We start from the raw sequence: 24,989 nt of genomic DNA, 5'->3' as shown, positions 1-24,989 counted from the left end.
CATGTTCTTTACTGCTGCACAATGACCTCCATGCTGATGCTTATTTCTGGTGACTGGTATAATGCACTCCAGAGCTGGATTCACAGCTACAATGATCAGTACTGCTGTATATTGTCCAGCATACTGCTGCTGCATCATTCTGATGACTGATATAATGCACTCCAGAGATGGATTCACAGCTACAATGTTCAGTACTGCTGTATATTGTCCAGCATAGCGCTGCTGCATCATTCTGATGACTGGTGTAATGCACTCCAGAGTTGGATTCACAGCTACAATGTTCAGTACTGCTGTATATTGGCCAGCATACTGCTGCTGCTGAGCATGAGCTACATAAAGATAAGTGGGCTCTGATACCCGGCACCCCAAGTGATTATCAAAGGATCATATAGCATGAAAACTGGCCTATATATGTATGACACTTCCACAAACCATAAACAGAATCCCAAAAATAGAACGGAAGCCAATGTCATGAATGCATAACACACAAAATTTTATTGAATCATTATTTAAAAACAATTTTCTTTTAAAAAATATTTCTTTCTTTTATATCCACAATGGAGACACACATGCAAAAAAAACTGCAGGGTGCAGATCAGGTATCACATACCATTTATATATCCACAAACTCTAATATGCATAGGGGCGAAATGATCACTCAAATAGATCAATAGATGTAATAGTGTGTGTGGCCACAGGAGACCAGTCCAAGATTGACAAGTATATATATATATATATATATATATATATATATATATATATATATATATATATCTTATGGACTGATCCAGGGGTGGAGACAAAAAAAGTGCTTAGTGCTATATGTTTGTAAACTAAATAATTTAAGTCCACCACATGCTGAATCCTGGAACCAGTTGTTTTCAAAACAATTATATGAAGAAAATATATATATGATATATATTGTTAGTCATAACAAGGCAAGTGATTATCAGTCTGCAGCCCCATCAGTGGATGGATGCAAACAGCTGCGTACAGTGGTTAATGGTTGTTCTCTGGCAATGCAGCTCAGATCCAGTAGACATAAATAGGAGATGAGCTCCTCTTCTGAAATCAGCCATCAATGTTTCAGGCCATGCTGCTTTGACTTTTTACACTGCTCTATTAAAATAGAAACCCTGACCAGTTTTCATCCATTTTTGGTCAGTGTTTCCATTCCTACCATCTGTGCGTCATCCAGTTTATTCGAATGAAATAAAAAAGGCTGATGGCGGTTTCCCAAGCTTCACTCAGCTGCCGGTCAGTGAAATACAAGCCGATCACCCATGGCGTTCTCGCGGGTCTGCTGGTTTTTGTGTAGAGCCATCATTGAGTGGACATGTTTGTGGTTTTTTTCTGATCCACCAATAAATGGTCATGTGAAAACGCTGATCTAGGCACGGGTCCTATCCCTAAAAAATGAAAACATTGCGGGAAACTCAGACGTGTGAATGGGAGTTTACATCCGGCCGCCGGTGGAGCTGTTAACAGCTGACCGGGGGTCCCAAGTGCTGGACCCCAATGATTTGGTATTGATGACGTGTCCTGAGCTCAGATCATACATATGTGCATTTAAATGGCGTTCGGACGGGCGCCCAATAATGTGAAATAAGAAAAAGCATTTACTTTGTTTAGCAAAATGGATGAGGTCAAGTTTTATGCTGTGTAAATTTACAATAATGATATAAATCTGTACTGTGGCGATATCTAGCGCAGAACCTGAGGAGGCCGAGCACAACATGGGAGGCAAAGAACAAGGAATGGAGGTCGTGTTATAGGCACAACATAGGAGGCATCCACACAAGCGTCCTGCTGCCTGCAGCAACCAATCACAGCTCAGCTTTCATCTCTAAAGTGACTTGGGAAGAATGAAAGCTGTGCTGTGATTGGTTGCTATGGGTGACATGGACGGCGTTAGTAACTGAGGCCTAGTGTGTTAGTTTGAATACATACAATACAGCATTACATGGCCGTCATCCACATGATTCGCTGTGTAATCTATAAATCTACCACATCTCTATTCTAGCAAGAAAGGCATCCATGGCCTTCTCCTATCCTGCGGAGGACAGGTGTTGAGAAGTAACTGACGACTGCAGGATCAGGTTACTCATAAGATTTATAGTTTGTAACCATGGAGACACATGGGTCTGCATAGGAACCGCATATACCCAACAATAGCAGTTTGCTTTTTTATTTATACAAGGTCTATTTACAAAATGGCTTCTTCCCGATGTGCGATCTACACGTACGCCGCATGTCGGCTGTGAGTGTGAGGAGCTGTTATACAGACGACATGCCCCTCTAACAGCAGCCATCGAAGATCACCGCTATTTAACCCCCTAATTGGCGTTTCAATCTATGATGGTGGCATTTAAGGCCCCTTTCACACATCAGTTTTTTGCCATCAGTTGCAATCCGTTGAATTTTGAAAAAAACGGATCTGGCGACTGAGGCTGCCGGATCCATTTTTTTCTCATAGACTTGTATTAGCGTCGGATTGCGACGGATGGCCTCGCGTTTCATCTCTCGTTCACCGGATCTGTCAAAAATTGTTTGTCCGGCGGCCGGAGATAACCGACATAGTAACATTTTTTGTGTCTGTCGAAAAAATGGACAGCGATGGATCCGTCGCCATCCGTTGTTTGCTCAAATGGAAGCCTATGGTGCTGAATCCATCAAATGACGGAATCCAGCGACGGATTCCGTTTTTTTAACTGAGCATGCTCCGATTTTTTTAGGATCCAATTAGCCAGATCAGCTAGTTGGATCCGGTGAAAAAAACGGATCCGTTGCATCAGTTTTTCACAATCTGCGACGGATCCGTGTTTTTTCAAAATTCGACGGATCGCGACTGATGGCAAAAAACTGATGTGTGAAAGGGACCTAAGTGTCGCCTTTTCTGGTGTCCATCAGCCCCCCTGTAATAAGACCCCCATCTTTGCCATCTTTGTAAACCTGTGAAGCCCACAAAAATTGTTATGGGTTTTGGGAGAAGGAGAAGAAGAAATGAAAAAAGTTACATCACGAAATGATGACTTTTGTAGTTAAAATACAGGAAAAAAAAGGAGAGAAAAAAAAGAAATACCAAAACGACTAGAGAAAAAAGTGACAATCCAGTCAGTATGGAATGAGCAGAACATTCCCATCCTTTCCTCCGGACAGGTCATGGTTCTGCGGAGGACGCCGACATTGATACGGTTACTTTAGTCACTATGGGTGGTTACTCAATGACAAAAATCTGCTTGCCACGGGCACACTGCCCGCTTCCTTAAAAGCCTCCGGCACGCTGCTGTGAAAGCTTTTGAAGACTTTGGCCATGTAACAGTCCTGCTCCCCCAGGCCGAGCTAAAAATACTGAGTGATTCATGTCGGCTTCATTCCAATCACATCTCAGGTTTCCGGCATTAATTCATGCTGGCACATTTGTGACAGTCACTGAGGACTTTGCAGTGACTTTAAAGGGGTTGTACCAGAATGAAAGGGCATAGTTGCTTTTTTCAAAAACAGCGCCATTGTTTCCCACAGGTTGCACGTGGTACTGCAGCTTAGTTTTATTTACGTCAGTGGCCTGCGTGCTAATGCCCCCCTGTAGACTGTACTGAGCATACACTGGCTCCCCAATAAGTGGGCAAATGATAGGACAAAGCAATGTGGCTTTCTTTGCAGTCTTCCATTTGTGCTATAAATGTTGCACCACAGTAGAACTTTTCTGGCAGTGTATGCCATCTCTGGTGTCTCCATGTTTCCTGGCACCTGAGGTCGCTCTGCCACTGATACACCACTCGACTGGAAGTCACTTGGTCTCTCCACGCTCCAGGCCCCGTCACACTCTTAGGACCTCTTCTCCACTGCTCTCCATGAGGGTGACTGCTTGCTGGCTGTGCTTGCCGGCTTTTGCTATGGCAGCTGTTCCAGGCGGCGCACACCCTGGCACTGTGTCTCAGCGCCGCTCACCTATACTTTAGCTGTTACAGCTTCTACTGTTCACACACTTTTGCTTTCCTTCCTAATCAATTACTTTCTCTCTGAGGAATATTCTCTACCAGGCTCCTCACCTTTACAGGCAGCCATTCTGCTACACCAGGGATAGATGCAATCTTCCACTATTCCAGATCTTCCCATTACTCATTCATTAGGCCCAGCCTCGGTGCTTTGCTTCATTATTATTATTATAGCGCCATTTATTCCATGGCACTTTACATGTGAGGAGGGGTATACATAATAAAAACAAGTACAGTAATCTTAATCAATACAAGTCGCGACTGGTACAGGAGGAGAGAGGACCCTGCCCGTGAGGGCTCACAATCTACAAGGGATGAGTGAGGATACAGGTGGAGGAGAGAGGACCCTGCCCGCGAGGGCTCACAATCTACAAGGGATGAGTGAGGATACAGGAGGAGGAGAGAGGACCCTGCCCGCGAGGGCTCACAATCTACAAGGGATGAGTGAGGATACAGGAGGAGAGAGGACCCTGCCCGCGAGGGCTCACAAGCTACAAGGGATGAGTGAGGATACAGGAGGAGAGAGGACCCTGCCCGCGAGGGCTCACAATCTACAAGGGATGAGTGAGGATACAGGTGGAGGAGAGAGGACCCTGCCCGCGAGGGCTCACAATCTACAAGGGATGAATGAGGATACAGGAGGAGGAGAGAGGACCCTGCCCGCGAGGGCTCACAATCTACAAGGGATGAGTGAGGATACAGGAGGAGAGAGGACCCTGCCCGCGAGGGCTCACAATCTACAAGGGATGAGTGAGGATACAGGAGGAGAGAGGACCCTGCCCGTGAGGGCTCACAATCTACAAGGGATGGGTGAGGATACAGGAGGAGAGAGGACCCTGCCCGCGAGGGCTCACAATCTACAAGGGATGAGTGAGGATACAGGAGGAGGAGAGAGGACCCTGCCCGCGAGGGCTCACAATCTACAAGGGATGAGTGAGGATACAGGAGGAGAGAGGACCCTGCCCGCGAGGGCTCACAATCTTCAAGGGATGGGTGAAGATACAGGAGGAGATAGGATCCTGCCCACGAGGGCTCACAATCTACAAGGGTTGGGTGAGGATACAGGAGGAGAGAGGACCCTGCCCGCGAGGGCTTACAATCTACAAGGGATGGGTGAGGATACAGGAGGAGAGAGGACCCTGCCCGCGAGGGCTCACAATCTACAAGGGATGGGTGAGGATACAGGAGGAGCGAGGACCCTGCCCATGAGGGCTCACAATCTACAAGGGATGGGTGAGGACACAGGAGGAGAGAGGACCCTGCCCGCGAGGGCTCACAATCTACAAGGGATGGGTAAGGATACAGGAGGAGCAAGGACACCCTGCCCGCGAGGGCTCACAATCTACAAGGGATGGGTGAGGACACAGGAGGAGAGAGGACCCTGCCCGCGAGGGCTCACAATCTACAAGGGATGGGTAAGGATACAGGAGGAGCAAGGACACCCTGCCCGCGAGGGCTCACAATCTACAAGGGATGGGTGAGGACACAGGAGGAGAGAGGACCCTGCCCGCGAGGGCTCACAATCTACAAAGGAGGGATGAGGATGCAGGAGGAGCGAGGACCCTGCCCGCGAGGGCTCACAGTCTACAGGGGATGGTTGAGGATACAGGAGGAGTGAGGACCCTGCCCGCGAGGGCTCACAATCTACAAGGGATGGGTGAGGATACAGGAGGAGTGAGGACCCTGCCCGCGAGGGCTCACAATCTACAAGGGATGGGTGAGGATACAGTAGGTGAGGGTAGAGCTGGTCGTGCATCAGTTTGGTCGATCGGCGGTTACTGCAGGTTGTAGGCTTGTCGGAAGATCTAGGTCTTCAGGTTCTTTTTGAAGGTTTCCACGGTAGGCCAGAGTCTTCATGCCACATACTCTCTGCGGTGGGTAAAGTCCAGGGGGAATCCCAGTCCCTATGTAACCTCTGCTTACACATACTGGCTGCCCAACCTCTCTAGGACAACAGACAGACTTTAAAGGGACTGTCATCTGACAATAGGTCATCACTTCTCCATGGGATAAGTAAGAATGTGTTGATCGGTGATGCCCGACCGCTGAGACTGGCAGTGTTTGGAAGAACTGGGAACTTTTAGAACCACTAGAATGGAGCGGTAGTGTGCATGCCCGATCACCCCTCCATTACTCTCTACAGAGCTGCTGACTTTGTCACTGGCTTTTGCGGCAGCACCAGAGAGAAATAATGAAGCGGCAATTGGGCATCCGACCTGTCGCTCCATTCTGTAATGGGAATGAAAGTCCCCCGTTGTGGATAAAACTGTCCCATTCTGACGATCGATGAGGTTCTCAGAGGTGATCATCTATCCTTCCAACAAACAGATAAATAAAGGATAGACAAGTTCACTGAACATAAGTCCATGTCAGGGCTGGAAACACAAATCTCACAAGTTACTATTTTGCTCTGTCAGTGTTGTGACCTGGCAATAAAGTATCATGACTTATAGAAAAACAAACGAAGGAAAGACACAATGCAAAACTGTAGGTGCAACATGGCCAATATGTTACTGAGGCCACGTTCACACGTTCAGTATTTGGTCAGTATTTTACATCAGTGTTTGTAAGCCAAAACCAGGAGTGGGTGATAAATACAGAAGTGATGCATATGTTTCTATTATACTTTTTCCTGATTGTTCTTCTCCTGGTTTTGGCTACAAATACTGATGTGAAATCCTGACCATATACTGAGTGTGTGAACGTGGGCTCACAGCCTAACAGCTGAGGGCAGCTCTAGAGCCCACCTCTGATGGATCTGATCGTACCCTGCACAGCCGTGACGTGGCACAGAGAGGCACAAGGTAATGCACAGCTGAATGAAAGCATCGTGTTAGCAAAGGTTTCGCTACTTTCTACTGATTTTACATTTCAATACTTCATAAGTTTTCAAATCTGTTTTCTTTCAGTGAATAGAAACGTTCTTGTTTCTGCTCAGTGTGAAAACTTGCACGATCCTAATATCAATGTCTGCTACAATTGTATCCAGTAAGCTGAACCCAATTCCCCCTCCTCTTCCATTGAGGATAGGCTTTTATAGTCAGGGATGACTATAGACTTTAGCGTCAGTGTCTGGTGCTGAACTCTGAACACGGACCGAGGGAGAGAAACAGGGAGAGAGATTCCAGCTCCAACGTTCAGGTCACCATTGATTTCTATGGGGTTCAGGTTCTCATCCCTAGTTACAATGTATGAGTGGCGGTAAAGTGTTTGGCAGCTCACAAAAAGTAAATATTCTTTTACAGATTTTATGCGACAACATAAATAATAACAAACAGTGTATTATCTATTTAGTTTCTATAGGGTCAACATATTCCACAACACTTTACAATTCAGCATTCTAACAAACAAGTACAGTACATATAACATACAGAAGTTTATCATTTAACTCTATGGCTATTTGGAGCTTTGTATCAGAAAAACAGCTCAGATAGATAATAAACAGTAATCTCTCTCTCTATATATATACATATACACAGTACATTAATTTTTTTAGATTCTATATGAACTCTGTTTTTCTTATATGGAGCTCCAAAGGTCTTGCACAGTTAATAGGGATAAAGGATAATATTCTGGCAGCTTGCATCCTCCACTAGAGGGCGCTCACTACATGTACATTGAACTAAAGATAAACCTGTATGCTGTGAGCTCCCCCTAGTGGAGGCTGGAGAATGTTGTCATGTAATGTCAATACAGGGGGTTAGACGCTCTGTAAAATAAAAATGACGCTTATATTCTCTTAACCCCCAATTAGGACCCAGAAAATTATGTAACCTTATTACGGTATTGTCTTAAGTGAATTAATAGCTTTTAAAATAATTCTCCTATCCTCTGTTTTTCCAGAAATGATTGAACCAAGATCGAGAGGAGGAAAAACAACAGAAGGTAAAATTTCTACTGGACGAGAGACCCTCCGGTTAAGATCTAAGGGTCCTGCTACTGTGGAAGAAATGGTGAGTCTCGTCTTCTGGATCTTTATACACTGTCCGTGGAAGGGAAATGAAACCTTATAAATTGCAGCTGCTGGAAGATGCCTGGAGTTTTTATCTAAAGTGGCATGTAAAAGTGTGCGCACCCCTGGTCAACATTACTGTTATTGTGAACAGTTAAGCGAGTTGAAGATGAAATGATCTAAAAGGCCTAAAGTTACAGATGACATTATTTATATATATATATTGTCATCCTGCAGTTTAAAAATTACGTGCCACTCCATCAATCCATCCATCCATCCATGCTAGGTCACCATAAGACTTGACATTCCCTCTATATTCCCTCGTGCTGTGACGATCAGTGTCTCTTTCGCAGTAAGATTCCGATAATCCGCCATTATTATGACAACTGATGTGTCAGATTATGAGAATTTTCCACAGCTTCGGTGTTGCTTTTCTAGGTCACCATGTTCGGTGTCCTCTGCTAGTTCAGATGCAGGAGATAATCTGTTAGCACAGTCTGTACAGTGAATTCAGCCTCTGAGGCGATCGCTCTGGACCCTCAGTAATAAAATATATAGAGTGGGATTAACATTATCTACAGTTACTACAGGAAAAATATAATAATGATCTTTATTTCCTATTTACTTTTTTTCGCTCCTTTGCTCTCCTGATTCTTACTGTTATGAAGAGGTGCATTAAATGTTTTGCTCCTGCTGTGTCTTCTCCCCCCTCACAGCATGCTGCTCCTTCTCCCCTCTCACAGCATGCTGCTCCTTCTCCCCTCTCACAGCATGCTGCTCCTTCTCCCCTCTCACAGCATGCTGCTCCTTCTCCCCTCTCACAGTGTGCTGCGCCTTCTCCCCTCTCACAGCGTGCTGCTTCTTCTCCCGTCTCACAGCGTGCTGCTCCTTCTCCCGTCTCACAGCGTGCTGCTCCTTCTCCTCTCTCACAGCATGCTGCTCCTTCTCTCCTCTCACAGCATGCTGCTCCTTCTCCCCTCTCACAGCATGCTTCTCCTTTTCCCCTCTCACAGCGTGCTGCTCCTTCTCCCCTCTCACAGCATGCTGCTCCTTCTCTCCTCTCACAGCATGCTGCGCCTTCTCCCCTCTCACAGCGTGCTGCTCCTTCTCCCCTCTCACAGCATGCTGCTTCATTGCATTACTGTGTGAGAAGTTGCAGCTGCATACCCACTTCCCCTTCCTCACAGCACAAAGTCTCACAGAGAGAGAAGCTCAGGCTGCAGCTGCATCTCCCCCCTGTCCTTTCATACACCTTGATGTCTTACAACGAGAGTGAGAGAGGAAAAGAAGCCATACTTACCCCTTAATCCATCCAGCACTGCCCTCCTTATAGTGCCTGCTGGAGACGGGAACGATGATGTCATGGCCAGCTGTGACCTCATCGCGGGGGCTACTAGATGACTACAGGACCAGGTGACTGATGATCATGGCGTCATCTCTCCCCATACATCGGAGACTGAGTGGCAGTGCTACGGTGGGAAGGATTTTGGATAAATATGGCTTCTTTTTTCTTTTATAAGCTTCCCTTCCCACTGGTAACTTTTAAAGCAGAGCGGAAAACCCCTTTAAGGGCAATAATGCACAATTTGGGAATGAGCAAACTAAGTCCTGAGCCCCTTTGTCCATAATGCACGCCTATATGCAGTAGTATACAGATCTTAGATGAGCGCTCGTGGTCAGTCTTGCCGGTAGAACTGCCATTTGTTTTTCTATTTTATGCACGTTTTGCTATAGGGAATGGAGTTACAGTAATGGACGTCACCCGTCTTGGCTTCCGACCACCTCTTATTTTGGAAGCCGAGATGAAATCTTCCATTTGAGGCCCTCACAGTCTGTTGCCTTTTTACCTTTTAGCCGACTGCATTCGAAGAAAAGGCAATCAAAAAAGTGGACGACCTCCTGGAGAGCTACATGGGCATCCGCGATATTGAGCTGGGTGAGTCTTTCGCTTTCATCTCCGAGCAATGAGATTCAAAGGTCTCCATAATCCCGTTCTTATTACCGTCGCCTTTCTCCCTGGGAACACGTTCAGCTCCGGGAATCGCTTTGCTTGGACGCATATTATTGATATATGGTTTTAGGCAATCTGGAGGTTTCGAAGGCGAAATACTGAGCTTAGGAATGGTAAAATTGAGAGGAAGACGAGGAAAATTCTATTTATTTCCTTGCGAATACTGTGATTTTTATAGCCTGCAGCAAGTCGGGTTTTACGAGTACATTACAGGCATTTGGGCCAAGAGGAACACATGGCACCGATCGTATCACAAATCAAATCCGACCTTTGAACTTGACAAATGATCCCGATCGCGAACGTTGAGTAAAGGTCACAGAACAGAAGGCATAAACACAGTCCGCCCGCACCTCAATCAAGTATGTCTCCGATTAACCACATCCCCCAGAACCCGAGAACTTGACGGCTCCTACCTGAAATGTTGCGGTCGAGGCCGTGATTGTTAGATGAGTTCCTGATGGGCGAGTGTTGGGTAAGCCACAGAGATGACCTGAAACAAAAGTTTTTTTGTTTTTTTTTAAAGATCTGCCCTTTAATCCCTAAACAATTAGTACTTTCCTCTTTAATGCCCGTGATCCAGCACAGATGCTTTTGGGGGTCTTCGCTTACAATGAAGTGATCTTGAGACGACGTGACCGGTGCAGCCCCGTGAATTTTGCCCAGAGCGTCCGACGGGTCATGTGACTGCGACACTGTCGCCCTGTGATGTCATCAGATGTCACACCCAGCTGACCTCACACAATGTGACCGGCTCCTGCAGAGGAAGCTGTATCTTTTAGCCCTATCATCAACGTAGAGCTGGAGATAAATCCTGCAGGTTGGAGAATGTTGTGTATGTGAAGGTCTCAGTTTCTGTAATAAGTTGCATTTATGTAAATCCGTTCCCCTGCAGAGTTGTGGAAACAGTTTCTGGACGTTCACAAAGAAGTTGTCTGAATAGGATACAAGGATACTTTACCTTTTTGGCCACAAGCAGTTTTTCCAGCTTTTTTGAGGCGTCTTTTGTAATAATAATTTTTTGGACTTTTTTTTATAACAATGAATTATTCGTTACGTTAGTAGTTTTTCAAGCAAAAATGCTGATGAAAAAGATGCCCGGGCATATCTTTATTTTTTTTTAATGAATAGTGTTTTTTATTAACTGGGCACATATTTGACCTTCCCATTGACTTGTAGAAAAGTTCGGAGAGTCTTCAGAGCTGAAAACACCTGAAGAATAATCAGCTCACTTTTTTAACTACTTGGCATCTTTGGAAACTTAAAGCTTAAGGGACACTTCAAAGACTGAACAAACGAACAGCAAGTCGTGTTTGCACAGGAACACGTATATTCATTTTTTGGAGCGTTTAGCGTTTAGTTAGCGCTTTTCAGGCCGGTTTTGGAGAGAAGCCGTCTGGAAAAAACGTTGTTAGCACATATTCTAAGGCCGGCGTCACACTAGCGAGTTTTACGAGCGTATGACAGGTGCAGAAAATACGGATTGCATACGGTACAATGATTCTCTATGTCCAGCTCCTATCTGCCGTATTTTACTGATCTGTATTATACGGTCTTGTACTGCCGTAGACAATCGCAGCATGCTGCATTTGTCACCGTATTGCGCAAAAAAATCGCCAATGAAAGTCAATGGGGGCCAGAAAAATACAGATTACACACGGACCATGTGTGTGACTTGCGAGAAATACGCAGCGGTATTATAGAGAAAAGCCGGTAATTCAGTGCTGTGTACAGTAAAATCACACTGACAGAATAGAATAGAATAAATGTCTACACATAGAATAGGTATATATATATATATATATATATATATATATATATATATATATATATATATATATATACTGTATATTTCATACAGCGCTAGATATCATAAAAGTCGGTAATTCAATTGCCGGCTTTGCATTTCTCCTTCCCAAACCCGACATGATATGAGACATGGTTTACATACAGTAAACCATCTCATATCCCTTTTTTATTTGCATATTCCACCCTACTAATGTTAGTAGTGTGTATGTGCAAAATTTGGGCCCTCTAGCTATTAAATTAAAGGGTTAAATCGCGGAAAAAATTGGCGTGGGCTCCCGCGCAATTTTCTCCGCCAGAGTGGTAAAGCCAGTGACTGAGGGCAGATATTAATAGCCTAGGGAGGTACCATGGTTATTGGCCCCCCCCAGCTAAAAACATCTGCCCCCAGCCACCCCAGAAAAGGCACATCTGGAAGATGCGCCTATTCTGGCACTTGGCCACTCTCTTCCCACTCCTGTGTAGCAGTTGGATATGGGGTAATGAAGGGTTAATGTCACCTTGCTATTGTAAGATGACATTAAGCCAGATTAATAATGGAGAGGCGTCAATTATGACACCTATCCATTATTAATCCAATTGTCTGAAAGGGTTAATAAAACACACACACATTATTACAAAGTACTTTAATGAAATAAAGACACAGGGTGTTTTAATATTTTATTAGACTCTTAATCCACCTGAAGACCCTCGTTCTGTAAAAAAGGAAAAACAAAAAAAACAACAATATCCCATACCTTCCATCTTTCAGGTCACGTCCCACGATGTAAATCCATCTGAAGGGGTTAAATCATTTTACACCCAGGAGCTCTGCTAATGCAGTCGCTCCTGTCTGTAAAACTTGGTGAATGAATGGAATGTAGGGGAATGTCCTGTAGTTACCTTGAGTCGCGGTGATGCGCCCTCTGCTGGATGTCCTCATATGAACTCGAGCCTGGTAAAAGTTCCCACGCTCGAGTTCATATGAGGACATCCAGCAGAGGGCGCATCACCGCGACTCAAGGTAACTACAGGACATTCCCCTGCTTTCCATTAATTCCCCTGGGGTTTTACAGCCACGAGCACTGCATTAGCAGAGCTCCTGGGTGTAAAATGTGTTTCTTGAAGTATGTTTGAGGTCATTGACCTAGGACGCAAACCCAGCTTTCTGACACTGGACACTGTATTGCGACCCCAAATCCTTTGATAATTTTCAGATTTCATGATGCCTTGCACACAGTCCAGGAACCCAGTGCGAGAGACAGCAAAACAACTCAAAAACATATTTGAGCCTCCACCATATCTGACTGTAGGCACTGTGTTCTTTTCTTTGTAGGCCTCATTTCATTTTCAGTAAACAGTAGAATGATGTGCTTTACCAAAAAGCTCTATCTTTGTCTCATCTGTCCACAAGACTCTTTCCAAGAAGGATTTTGCCTTACTCATGAACAGTTTGTCAAACTGCAGTGTAGCTTTTCTATGTCTGTGTCAGCAGTGGGGTCCTCCTGGGTCTCCTGCCATAGTGTTTCATTCCCATATGGACAAATAATTTGCACTGACAGTGATGGACAGGGAGTCTGCCTGACAGCTAGAATTTCTTTGGAGCTTGATTGGGGCTTATCCACCATCGAGACTATCCTGCGTTACAACCTTTCATCAGTTCTTCTCTGACGTCTACATACAGGGGGATTCGCTACAGTGCCATGGGTTGTAAACTTCTTGATTAGGTTGTACACCATGGACCAAGGAATATCAAGATCTCTGGAGATGGATGTGAGATTGTTGATATTGTTCAACAATTTTGGTTCTCAAGTCCTCAGACAGTTCTTTTCTCATCTTTCTGTTTTCCATGCTTAGAGTGGCAGACAGACACTCAATGCAAAGATTGAGTCAAATTCTCCCATTTTTTGTCTGGTTTCAGGTGTGATTTTCATATTACCCACACCTGTTACTCGCCACAGGTGAGTCCGATTGAGCATCACATACTTGAATCAAAGTTGTTTACTACAATTTTAGAAAGGTGGCAACAATTTTGTCCTGCCCATTTTGGGGTTTTGCTTGAAATTATGTCCAATTTGCCTTTCATCTCTGTTTTTTTGTGTTATTTCAATGCACACAAATTAAATAAATGTGTATAACAAAACGTGTAATTGTAAGAATTTTCTGGGAGAAATACTTAATTTTCTGGAACAATTTCAAGGGTGCCAACACTTTCGGCCATGACTGTATATAAATTGAAAGAGCCCCCTTCTTTTTCGTTTCCTCTCCCCCAGTGGAGTTGGTTCGGGACATTATTTGTTATACTGTTATATGGTTTATATGCTCATGGCTAACAAGAGCTGTACTGCTCTGCCACCTAGTGGTAGATAGTTGTACATGCAGGAGCCAAAATGCAGACAATGCACAACATGATTGGGGTTAAAATAATAAAACCTCAGTGATGCTGCCACCTGCGCACTGCTCGAGAAGTGTCCAGAGGACACAGTGGAGACGTTCCCAGTGGGCCGCTCTTCTCCGTGGCGTCTTTACAGCTGATTCTTCAGTAGTTGCTACTTTTAATGATCTGCAGACAGTGGCTTCTGCCCGCCCGGCGTCATCGGTGCCCGGGTCAATGACTAACACCGCGCTCTCTGTTCTGGCGTAATGACATTACTGCGGTCACGGATCTCACATTCAGCATTGAACTCGGCTTGGTCCCAAGATCACTTAAGATGGGAACAGGTGACATTAAGCAGCTAATGAAGAGCGAATCGAAGACGTCGAATGCTATTTCTGTGAATAATCTCTTTATAATGTGGTATTTTGTGAAATGTCTTCATTTATTGCGATGCTGCTGCACTTACGGATCAGTGATGCCAGGAGATTGTGATTTAATCGTCTTAATACGTTTACTCTGAACAGATGAGAATTGTCTTAGACGAGCTTCTTCTCTGTATGTAAGGTCGTCAGCGATTGCTGCATAGTCAGAGACTTTGGGGTCTCAGCTTTTATTTCTGACGCAGAGCTCCAAATCCCCCCTGCTTATACAAGGCACAAATGCTAGGCACCTGTCCACACCACTAGGGGGAGCTGGTGAGTGAGCTGCATACTGTCCACACAGTGACCTCCATATTAGACCTGTATGCAGGAAGCTGCTCTGGTGGCGGCTGCGGCACCAAATGTTGGAGCAAGGTGACATGGGGACCAAAACGTGTTCCCTAATTCATAGTGTTGACCCTCAGCCCAGGGCCTGACGGAGCGTCTTTTGTCCACATGCATTCTCCCGGGTTTGTGATTGTCCATTATAAAAGTGTTAGAACCAGATCTGAAATGAGTTTCAGGACTCAGAATACTATAGAACAGTGATATTACATGGGCTGTGTATGACAGTATAATGCAGGCTGTATGACTTGGTATTACATGGGCTGTGTATGACAGTATTATGCAGGCTGTATGACTTGGTATTACATGGGCTGTGTATGGCAGTATTATGCGGGCTGTATGACTTGGTATTACATGGGCTTTGTATGACAGTATAATGCAGGCTGTATGACTTGGTATTACATGGGCTGTGTATGACAGTATTATGCAGGCTGTATGACTTGATATTACATGGGCTGTGTATGACAGTATTATGCAGGCTGTATGACTTGGTATTACATGGGCTGTGTATGACAGTATTATGCAGGCTGTATGACTTGGTATTACATGGGCTGTGTATGGCAGTATAATGCAGGCTGTATGACTTGGTATTACATGGGCTGTGTATGACAGTATTATGCAGGCTGTATGACTTGATATTACATGGGCTGTGTATGACAGTATTATGCAGGCTGTATGACTTGGTATTACATGGGCTGTGTATGACAGTATTATGCAGGCTGTATGACTTGGTATTACATGGGCTGTGTATGACAGTATAATGCAGGCTGTATGACTTGGTATTACATGGGCTGTGTATGACAGTATTATGCAGGCTGTATGACTTGATATTACATGGGCTGTGTATGACAGTATTATGCAGGCTGTATGACTTGGTATTACATGGGCTGTGTATGACAGTATTATGCAGGCTGTATGACTTGGTATTACATGGGCTGTGTATGACAGTATTATGCAGGCTGTATGACTTGGTATTACATGGGCTGTGTATGACAGTATTATGCAGGCTGTATGACTTGGTATTACATGGGCTGTGTATGGCAGTATTATGCGGGCTGTATGACTTGGTATTACATGGGCTGTGTATGGCAGTATAATGCAGGCTGTATGACTTGATATTACATGGGCTGTGTATGGCAGTATTATGCGGGCTGTATGACTTGGTATTACATGGGCTGTTTATGACAGTATTATGCAGGCTGTATGACTTGGTATTACATGGGCTGTGTATGACAGTATTATGCGGGCTGTATGACTTGGTATTACATGGGCTGTGTATGACAGTATTATGCGGGCTGTATGACTTGGTATTACATGGGCTGTGTATGGCAGTATTATGCGGGCTGTATGACTTGATATTACATGGGCTGTGTATGGCAGTATTATGCAGGCTGTATGACTTGGTATTACATGGGCTGTTTATGACAGTATTATGCAGGCTGTATGACTTGGTATTACATGGGCTGTGTATGGCAGTATAATGCAGGCTGTATGACTTGATATTACATGGGCTGTGTATGACAGTATTATGCAGGCTGTATGACTTGGTATTACATGGGCTGTTTATGACAGTATTATGCAGGCTGTATGACTTGGTATTACATGGGCTGTGTATGACAGTATTATGCGGGCTGTATGACTTGGTATTACATGGGCTGTGTATGACAGTATTATGCAGGCTGTATGACTTGGTATTACATGGGCTGTGTATGGCAGTATTATGCGGGCTGTATGACTTGGTATTACATGGGCTGTGTATGGCAGTATAATGCAGGCTGTATGACTTGATATTACATGGGCTGTGTATGGCAGTATAATGCAGGCTGTATGACTTGGTATTACATGGGCTGTGTATGGCAGTATTATGCAGGCTGTATGACTTGGTATTACATGGGCTGTGTATGACAGTATTATGCAGGCTGTATGACTTGGTATTACATGGGCTGTGTATGACAGTATTATGCGGGCTGTATGACTTGGTATTACATGGGCTGTGTATGGCAGTATTATGCAGGCTGTATGACTTGGTATTACATGGGCTGTGTATGACAGTATTATGCGGGCTGTATGACTTGGTATTACATGGGCTGTGTATGGCAGTATTATGCGGGCTGTATGACTTGGTATTACATGGGCTGTGTATGGCAGTATAATGCAGGCTGTATGACTTGATATTACATGGGCTGTGTATGGCAGTATTATGCGGGCTGTATGACTTGGTATTACATGGGCTGTGTATGGCAGTATTATGCGGGCTGTATGACTTGGTATTACATGGGCTGTGTATGGCAGTATAATGCAGGCTGTATGACTTGATATTACATGGGCTGTGTATGGCAGTATAATGCAGGCTGTATGACTTGATATTACATGGGCTGTGTATGGCAGTATTATGCAGGCTGTATGACTTGGTATTACATGGGCTGTGTATGACAGTATTATGCAGGCTGTATGACTTGGTATTACATGGGCTGTGTATGACAGTATTATGCGGGCTGTATGACTTGGTATTACATGGGCTGTGTATGGCAGTATTATGCAGGCTGTATGACTTGGTATTACATGGGCTGTGTATGACAGTATTATGCGGGCTGTATGACTTGGTATTACATGGGCTGTGTATGGCAGTATTATGCGGGCTGTATGACTTGGTATTACATGGGCTGTGTATGGCAGTATAATGCAGGCTGTATGACTTGATATTACATGGGCTGTGTATGGCAGTATTATGCAAGCTGTATGACTTGGTATTACATGGGCTGTGTATGGCAGTATTATGCAGGCTGTATGACTTGGTATTACATGGGCTGTGTATGGCAGTATTATGCAGGCTGTATGACTTGGTATTACATGGGCTGTGTATGACAGTATTATGCGGGCTGTATGACTTGGTATTACATGGGCTGTGTATGGCAGTATAATGCAGGCTGTATGACTTGATATTACATGGGCTGTGTATGGCAGTATTATGCAGGCTGTATGCAGGGCCGGACTGGGACTAACATTCAGCCCTGGCATTTGAAGTCACACAGGCCCACTTGTCACATGGTGACTGTATAATATCTTTGTACACTTGTAGGTTACAAGAAGTGAGGGGAGTGTAACACGACTTTATAACAGATAATTACAGCTCAGTCCTATTTATTGCTTTTAGTTGCAGTACCAAGAAAAGCCGCTACTTTACCTACATAACTGGATCTCGTAGATAATGAAGGGATTGTGGAACCTCATTCTGATGCTCCATACACTTTGCTTACAGCCACTTTTGGTTCCGCTGCGCAGCACGAGACCCGGTGACTCTGAAGAGCGGTGACATCAGTAGCGTCACCGCTCTTCAGATATTCCGGGTCTTGCGCTGAGCTCGGCGACTGTGAAGAGCGGTATTGTTACTACCGTCACCGCTCTTCAGAGTCGCTGGGTCTCGCCAGGTCTGGGCTAGTAGTGGGGGTGTCTGATAGACACCTCTCCATTATTTACACCAGGGATTGATAGCAGCTGACATTACGCAGCTGACATCAACCCTAAAAATCATTATACCAGAATTAAATGCTCTCGCGGCTGGGAAAAGCAGTAGAGTTAGCGCTATTCCCAGGCGCCGGGTGCTAACTACAAATATCATCATCCTTGCCTCGTCTCCCTGCGAAGCATTTCTGCTGTATTTACATGGGCTGATCTCAGGCTGCTAAACGAGTGTGATCGACAATACTGAAGTTGTTCGCTTGTTTCCCGGCCTCTTTACACCAACTGAGAAAGAATGATAGGGAACAGAACAATCACAATTAGATCAATCTGTCCCCATACAGTATCATGCTATCAGCAGCACATCTACAGTTTACAGCGGCGATGTGCTGCGGAGAACAAGGATTTCTGTTCCCATATAAACAATCCAATCACTCGATGAATAGGCAGCATTTTGCTTGTTTAGTATAATACACCTCATAGTCCTCCATATATTATAATGTGCACCTCCGTCCTCCATATAGTATAATACACTCCTCAGTCCTCCATATTGTATAGTACACTCCTCAGTCCTCCATATAGTATAATACACTCCTCATAGTCCTCCATATATTAAAATACACTGCTCAGTCCTCCATATAGTATAATGTGCACCTCAGTCCTCCATATAGTATAATACACTCCTCAGTCCTCCATATAGTATAATACACTCCTCAATCCTCCATATAGTATACACTCCACATAGTCCTCCATATAGTATAATACACTCCTCATAGACCTCCATATATTAAAATACACTGCAATTCTTCCATATAGTATAATACACTCCTCAGTCCTCCAAATGGTATAATACATTCCTCAGTCCTCCAAATAGTATAATACAGTCCTCATAGTGCTCCATATAGTATAATGCCCCACCATTGTCATCCATGTAGTACAATTCACTTCCCATAGTATAATCCACCCCATAGTTCATCATATAGTATAATGTATTCCCCATAGTCCTTGATACAGTATAATGCAGCCCACATATAGTATAATGATGCCACCCCAGAGTATAATGCAGCCACCCCACAGAATATATTGTAGCCCCCTGAGTATAATGTAACCCCCCAGAGAATATAATGCAGCCCCCTCATATAGTATAATGCAGCCCCTGCATATATAATATATGGTAGCCCCCTCATAGAGCATAATGCAGCCCCCCATAGAATATAATGTAGCCCCTCCATAGAATATAATACAGCACCCCATAGAATGTAATACAGCCCTCCCCCTTAGAATGGAATGCAGCCAGCCCCCATAGAATGTAATGCAGCACAGCCCCCATAGAATGTAATACAGCAATGCACCCCATAGAATGTAATACAGCAATGCACCCCATAGTTCATCATATAGTATAATGTATTCTCCATCATTGCATTCAACTGTATAGTTGAATGCGGCGGCGCTGGCGGTGAGGGTGAGTCGGTGGGGGGAGATGGCGCTGGCGAGCGGCCCACGACTGCCCCGACCCTTCTGGCATTTGCCAGAACTGCCCGATGGCCAGTGCGGCCCTGGCTGTATGACTTGTTATTACATGGGCTGTGTATGACAGTATTATGCGGGCTGCATGACTTGGTATTACATGGGCTTTGTATAACAGTATTATGCAGGCTGTATGACTTGGTATTACATGGGCTTTGTATGACAGTATTATTCAGACTGTATGACTTGGTATTACATGGGCTTTGTATGACAGTATTATGCAGGCTGCATGACTTGGTATTACATTATCTGTGTATGACAGTATTATGCGGGCTGTATGACTTGGTATTACATGGGCTTTGTATGACAGTATTATGCAGGCTGTATGACTTGGTATTACATGGGCTTTGTATGACAGTATTATGCGGGCTGTATGACTTGGTATTACATTATCTGTGTATGACAGTATTATGCAGGCTGTATGACTTGGTATTACATGGGCTTTGTATGACAGTATTATGCGGGCTGTATGACTTGGTATTACATGGGCTTTGTATGACAGTATTATGCAGGCTGTATGACTTGGTATTACATGGGCTGTGTATGACAGTATTATTCAGGCTGCATGACTTGGTATTACATGGGCTTTGTATGACAGTATTATGCAGACTGTATGACTTGTATGACAGGCTGTGTATGGCGGCTTTATGATGTCTGTGTTCAGCAGTATTACATGGGCTATATGTGGTTTTATTAGGAGGCCTGTATATAAGTGAACTGTAAATAACGGTATTACGTGGGCTACATATGGTGAAATTATATGGACTGTGTATGGTGGTATCATGATGTCACCTATGCTGGTATTATGTAAACTGTATGTGGTGGTATTACATGGGCTGTGTATAGTGGCATTATTTGTTCTGTATATGACAGTATTACACAGGCCATGTATTGTGGTATTACAATGCCTATATGTGGTGGTATTACATGGGCTGTGTATAGTGGCATTATTTGTTCTGTATATGACAGTATTACATAGGCCATGTATTGTGGTATTACAATGCCTATATGTGGTGGTATTACATGGGCTGTGTATAGTGGCATTGTTTGCTTTATGTATGACAGTATTACAAGGCCTGCAGATTGGCATTATATGGGCTGTATATGGTGGTGATACGTGGCCTGTGTACACTGATATCCAGTGAGCTATGTACGGTGGCATTACCTGGGGGGGACTATGGAGGTTCTGTACGGCTGTATGAATGATGGCGGTACTATGACTGCGGTACACATCAGTATTACATAGGCTGCAGACGTATTCTGGGGCTCTTCGGTGTTCCTGTGTGGGCGTCCTATAGCGCACAGGACCTTAGTGATTTCATTGCTTATTACATTAGTTATCGCTCGTATCTACATATCAGTATTTTGCGCCTCTTCACTATTTCTGGAAACTCAAGGGCACTTTATCCTCCATGTGAGCTATCCGGGTCTCATCATTATGGTGGAGTTCGTGTTACCTCTATGAAATCCAGTTTTTCCTGTAAGATTAATGGATATTACTACAAGCGAGGTCATCGCTGGTCTTTCTTCTGCTAAATGTAGCTCAGATGACACATTTCACAGTGACTGCGGACATCACTAATAAATGCGCTATCCGCTGCATTTATACCGTACTATGGCTGATTGGCTGCAGTGAAACGCGCCATAGGTACACTGCAACAAAACACTGCCACCTAGTGGTCAGCGATTCATGAAAAAAAAAAGAAAACATAAAATGAAGGACACATCATCACCTCTTTATTTTAAGTCACTTTCCTTTTTGATCTTGTGGTATTTGTTGCCATTTGTAGCACCGAGTTCTTTAATATAACGCATTGGCGTTTATAAATTTGGCGCACAACCAAAAATGCTCTTTATTTTTGTCTTTTATCTTTGATCCTTTTTACATTTAAACAATCTGTTAAAATGTTAATGGCAACTCTTATATTTGTGCCAACATTTTTGGCGTATGGAAAAAAAAATCACTCTAGGTGGTGGGGTCCTGGAATACATTTGTGCCCAAATTTAACAACTTTTTAAAAAGTCCGAAATATTGAATTGTCTTTGTGTATCTGGATTACAAAAAAACAGAAAAACAAGCAAGTATTGCACATAAGAGTTCAAAATAGGAGCAAAACAAAAAGCCAAAAAAGAAAAAAATGGGCAAAAACCAGGCACAAGTGCAATAATGAATCGTGTGTTATGAGTGTTTATAACTTTTTATTTTCCGCTTTTTATGTTTTATACGTATTCTATGTATTTTTTTTAATGTGTTTTTTTTTCTTTCTACTTTTCATCCTCAGCTGCGACCATGGTGGAAGCCGGACGGGACAAGAATAATCCGGATGAGTTTGCGGTGGCCTTAGATGAAGCCCTCGGAGACTTTGCTTTTCCTGACGAGTTTGTCTTTGATGTCTGGGGAGCGATCGGAGATGCGAAACAAGGACGTCTTTAACGTGAAAACCCAACATTTCCAATCAAGTTTAATTACTGCTGAGCGCATGACTGTGATGATAATTTTATAATCGCGTCCCACCGGGAAATGCGGAGGATCCACTAATTCCACCAACCAAAGTTTATATTTGTACATATGTCTCTAGGAATAAACTGCACTTCTGACCTGTGACTGCAGGCGCCACGTGTGACCACCGCTACCACTAATGTACACACTTCTTAGAGGGCATGTCCACACTGGCACACACTCAGTGTATAAAGAAAAACATCCAAAAACAGCACCACTCCTGTGCACAGGCTGAGAATGGTATTGCAGCCCAACCCATGGATGCCGTGGTGCAGGATATTGGGCTAGTGAAAACACAGCTGAATGTTGTGGTTGAAAACTATACAGGTTGCAGGAGAGCACATGACGATCGGGGACAGGTTATTTTTTACTTAAATGCATGCAAACTATTTTTTTTAATTTGTTCTCCTTTAAAAAAATTGCACCATTAGGGCTTTTACAGGCGCTTTGTTCCCGTGAATATTGCTGAATGCAGAATAAGTTAACTGAGGATCCATCAGTGAGCGGCGATTTGTAACTAAGGCTACTTTCACACTAGCGTCGGGAAAGGCCCGTCGCTGTGCGTTGGGCCGACGTTCCCGACGCTAGCGTGGTCTCCGCCGCACAACGGGGGCAGCGGATGTATTTTTCCAACGCATCCGCTGCCCCATTGTGAGGTGCGGGGAGGTGGGGGCGGAGTTCCGGCCGCGCATGCGCGGTCGGAAAAAGCGGACCGTCGCGAGCAAAAAACGTTACATGTAAGGTTTTTTTCTCCCGACGGTCCGCTAACACACGCCCAAGCGTCGCAAAACAGACGCGACGTTTGGCAATGCGTCGCTAATGTTAGTCTATGACGAAAAAACGTATCCAGCAAGAACTTTTGCTGGATGCGTATTTTCGGCAAAACTACGCATTTGCGACATATTGCAGTTAACGCTAGTGTGAAAGTAGCCTAACTCCTTTGTCTTTTTCTGAGCTTTTTACGGCTGATTTATGACGACTTCAAACTTTGTCGTAAACCCAAACAGAAGGGTTCAGAAAATGATAAACCAACAAATTGTATTAAAAAATAGGTAATGATTTCAAATAAATCACTTTATTAAAAAAAAGAATAATACATTAAAAAAAGATATAGAACACAGAAGACAAGATAAAAGGGTCTAATAAGAGGGGGAAGGATGTGCCACGATCAAGGGGACAGTGTAATACGTCATCAGTATGACTATAGAAGGTGAACTGTGCATGATAATTCATAAATACATAAAATAATAAGAATAAATGTGAAATATAAGCGACCAGTGACAAAGAAGACAATTAGATTAATATTGCATGAATATTGCACAGTGTCAAAAAGTGTCCAAATCCCATCATGGGGAGCTGGAGGAGTTCAGTGAACCCATAAAAGGCTGAAGACATGATACTGACCGGAAAGGCAAACTACAGACTCCTCACACCACTCCAGCGCGCGTTTCGCTTCTGCTTTTTCAGGCACTCAGAACCTGACAGAAAGAGAACTATAACCGCTCACTGACGTATTCTCAGTTAACTCCTTCAGCAGCCAGCATTGTGCAGAGCATGGGAAAAGCCAAATGGTGCGAACATTTTGTGAAACTTAATTTGCAAAAATTATTTTAGCCCAAAGTACTTGCAGTTAAGTAAAGAATAAATTCCCCCCAATTTTCTACTTTAACAAAAGGGATTTCACTTGTTAATATTGAGCGCTGATCAGATGAGGTTTCAATCATTTCTCTTTTATTACCCGGCGCCATACTGGTGCAATTTTCTTGTCATTTTTGTAGCTATCAGGAGTAAATCCTAAAGTCGTAGTGTGCGTGGAGGGAAGGAGTGGAGGGGTCGGCGTACAGAAAACTTTTAAAAATATGGCTCCTCTTTTTTAAAAAAAAATCCCAGTTTTGCCTAAAAATAAATATTTTTCTCTATTTTTTGGCAGCTTTGTGTCTTGCACCACCTCTTTAGGCCCTGTACTCAGCATAGCACAGTTTTTCCCATGGATCCAAGTTTTCTAATGAAGTGCTACCTTTAAGTGGAGACAGAAAGATGTAATTTTATATGTAGATATTTTATACACAAATACCTAAAAATTATCCAACAAAATGTGTTTTTTTTTTGTTTTAGAGTGTATATGATTCACGAACACCAGACATCATTAAAGGGATTTTCCAGAACTATTGATTGATAGCCTAAAAGGCCCAAAAGTGAGATTAAAATGGTCCAAACCCCAAGATTGTAAGTGATCTGCACTAATAAAGGCGGGAGGACCTCCCCTGATCACCGACAAGGACAGGTCATCAGCGGGGATCCTGGGGATCAGGTGGAGCAGCACAGCTGGTAGACCACTGGTCAGGATAGGTAATCAATAGATATTCCTGGAAAGCTTCTTTACAGCGGTTTTGTCATCATCTGACACTTATGTCACAGATTCACTGTTTTACCAGATTTTCATTTGTATAAATCATTGCTTGAAATATTAAGTTATATATTTTTGTTGAAACTAATAAAAAAAATATAAACTTGGCGATTTGGTGGAATTTTGTTAAAAACAAGAGTATTGCGTGTCGGATGAAGTCTATTCGATAATTTCAGTGAAGTTTCAGGAGTAAAACTTTCCAAGCAGCTCAC

General features: G+C 43.8%; 1 protein-coding gene across 1 annotated transcript in view; it reads left to right on the top strand.

Annotated features, from left to right (window-relative positions):
- Positions 1-22,650, top strand: part of GIPC2 (GIPC PDZ domain containing family member 2) — a 77,062-nt gene extending 54,412 nt beyond the window's left edge. The window contains exons 4-6 of the mRNA XM_077276306.1: positions 7,842-7,951; positions 9,805-9,886; positions 22,153-22,650. Coding sequence (XP_077132421.1) covers positions 7,842-7,951; positions 9,805-9,886; positions 22,153-22,304 — 344 coding nt within the window. The 3' untranslated portion in view covers positions 22,305-22,650. The remainder of the gene's footprint in view (positions 1-7,841; positions 7,952-9,804; positions 9,887-22,152) is intronic.
- Positions 22,651-24,989: the final 2,339 nt, after the last annotated feature.

Source organism: Ranitomeya variabilis, chromosome 8 (assembly GCF_051348905.1).
Source record: "Ranitomeya variabilis isolate aRanVar5 chromosome 8, aRanVar5.hap1, whole genome shotgun sequence".
Taxonomy (NCBI): domain Eukaryota; kingdom Metazoa; phylum Chordata; class Amphibia; order Anura; family Dendrobatidae; genus Ranitomeya; species Ranitomeya variabilis.
This window is presented reverse-complemented; position numbering and strand designations above follow the sequence as displayed.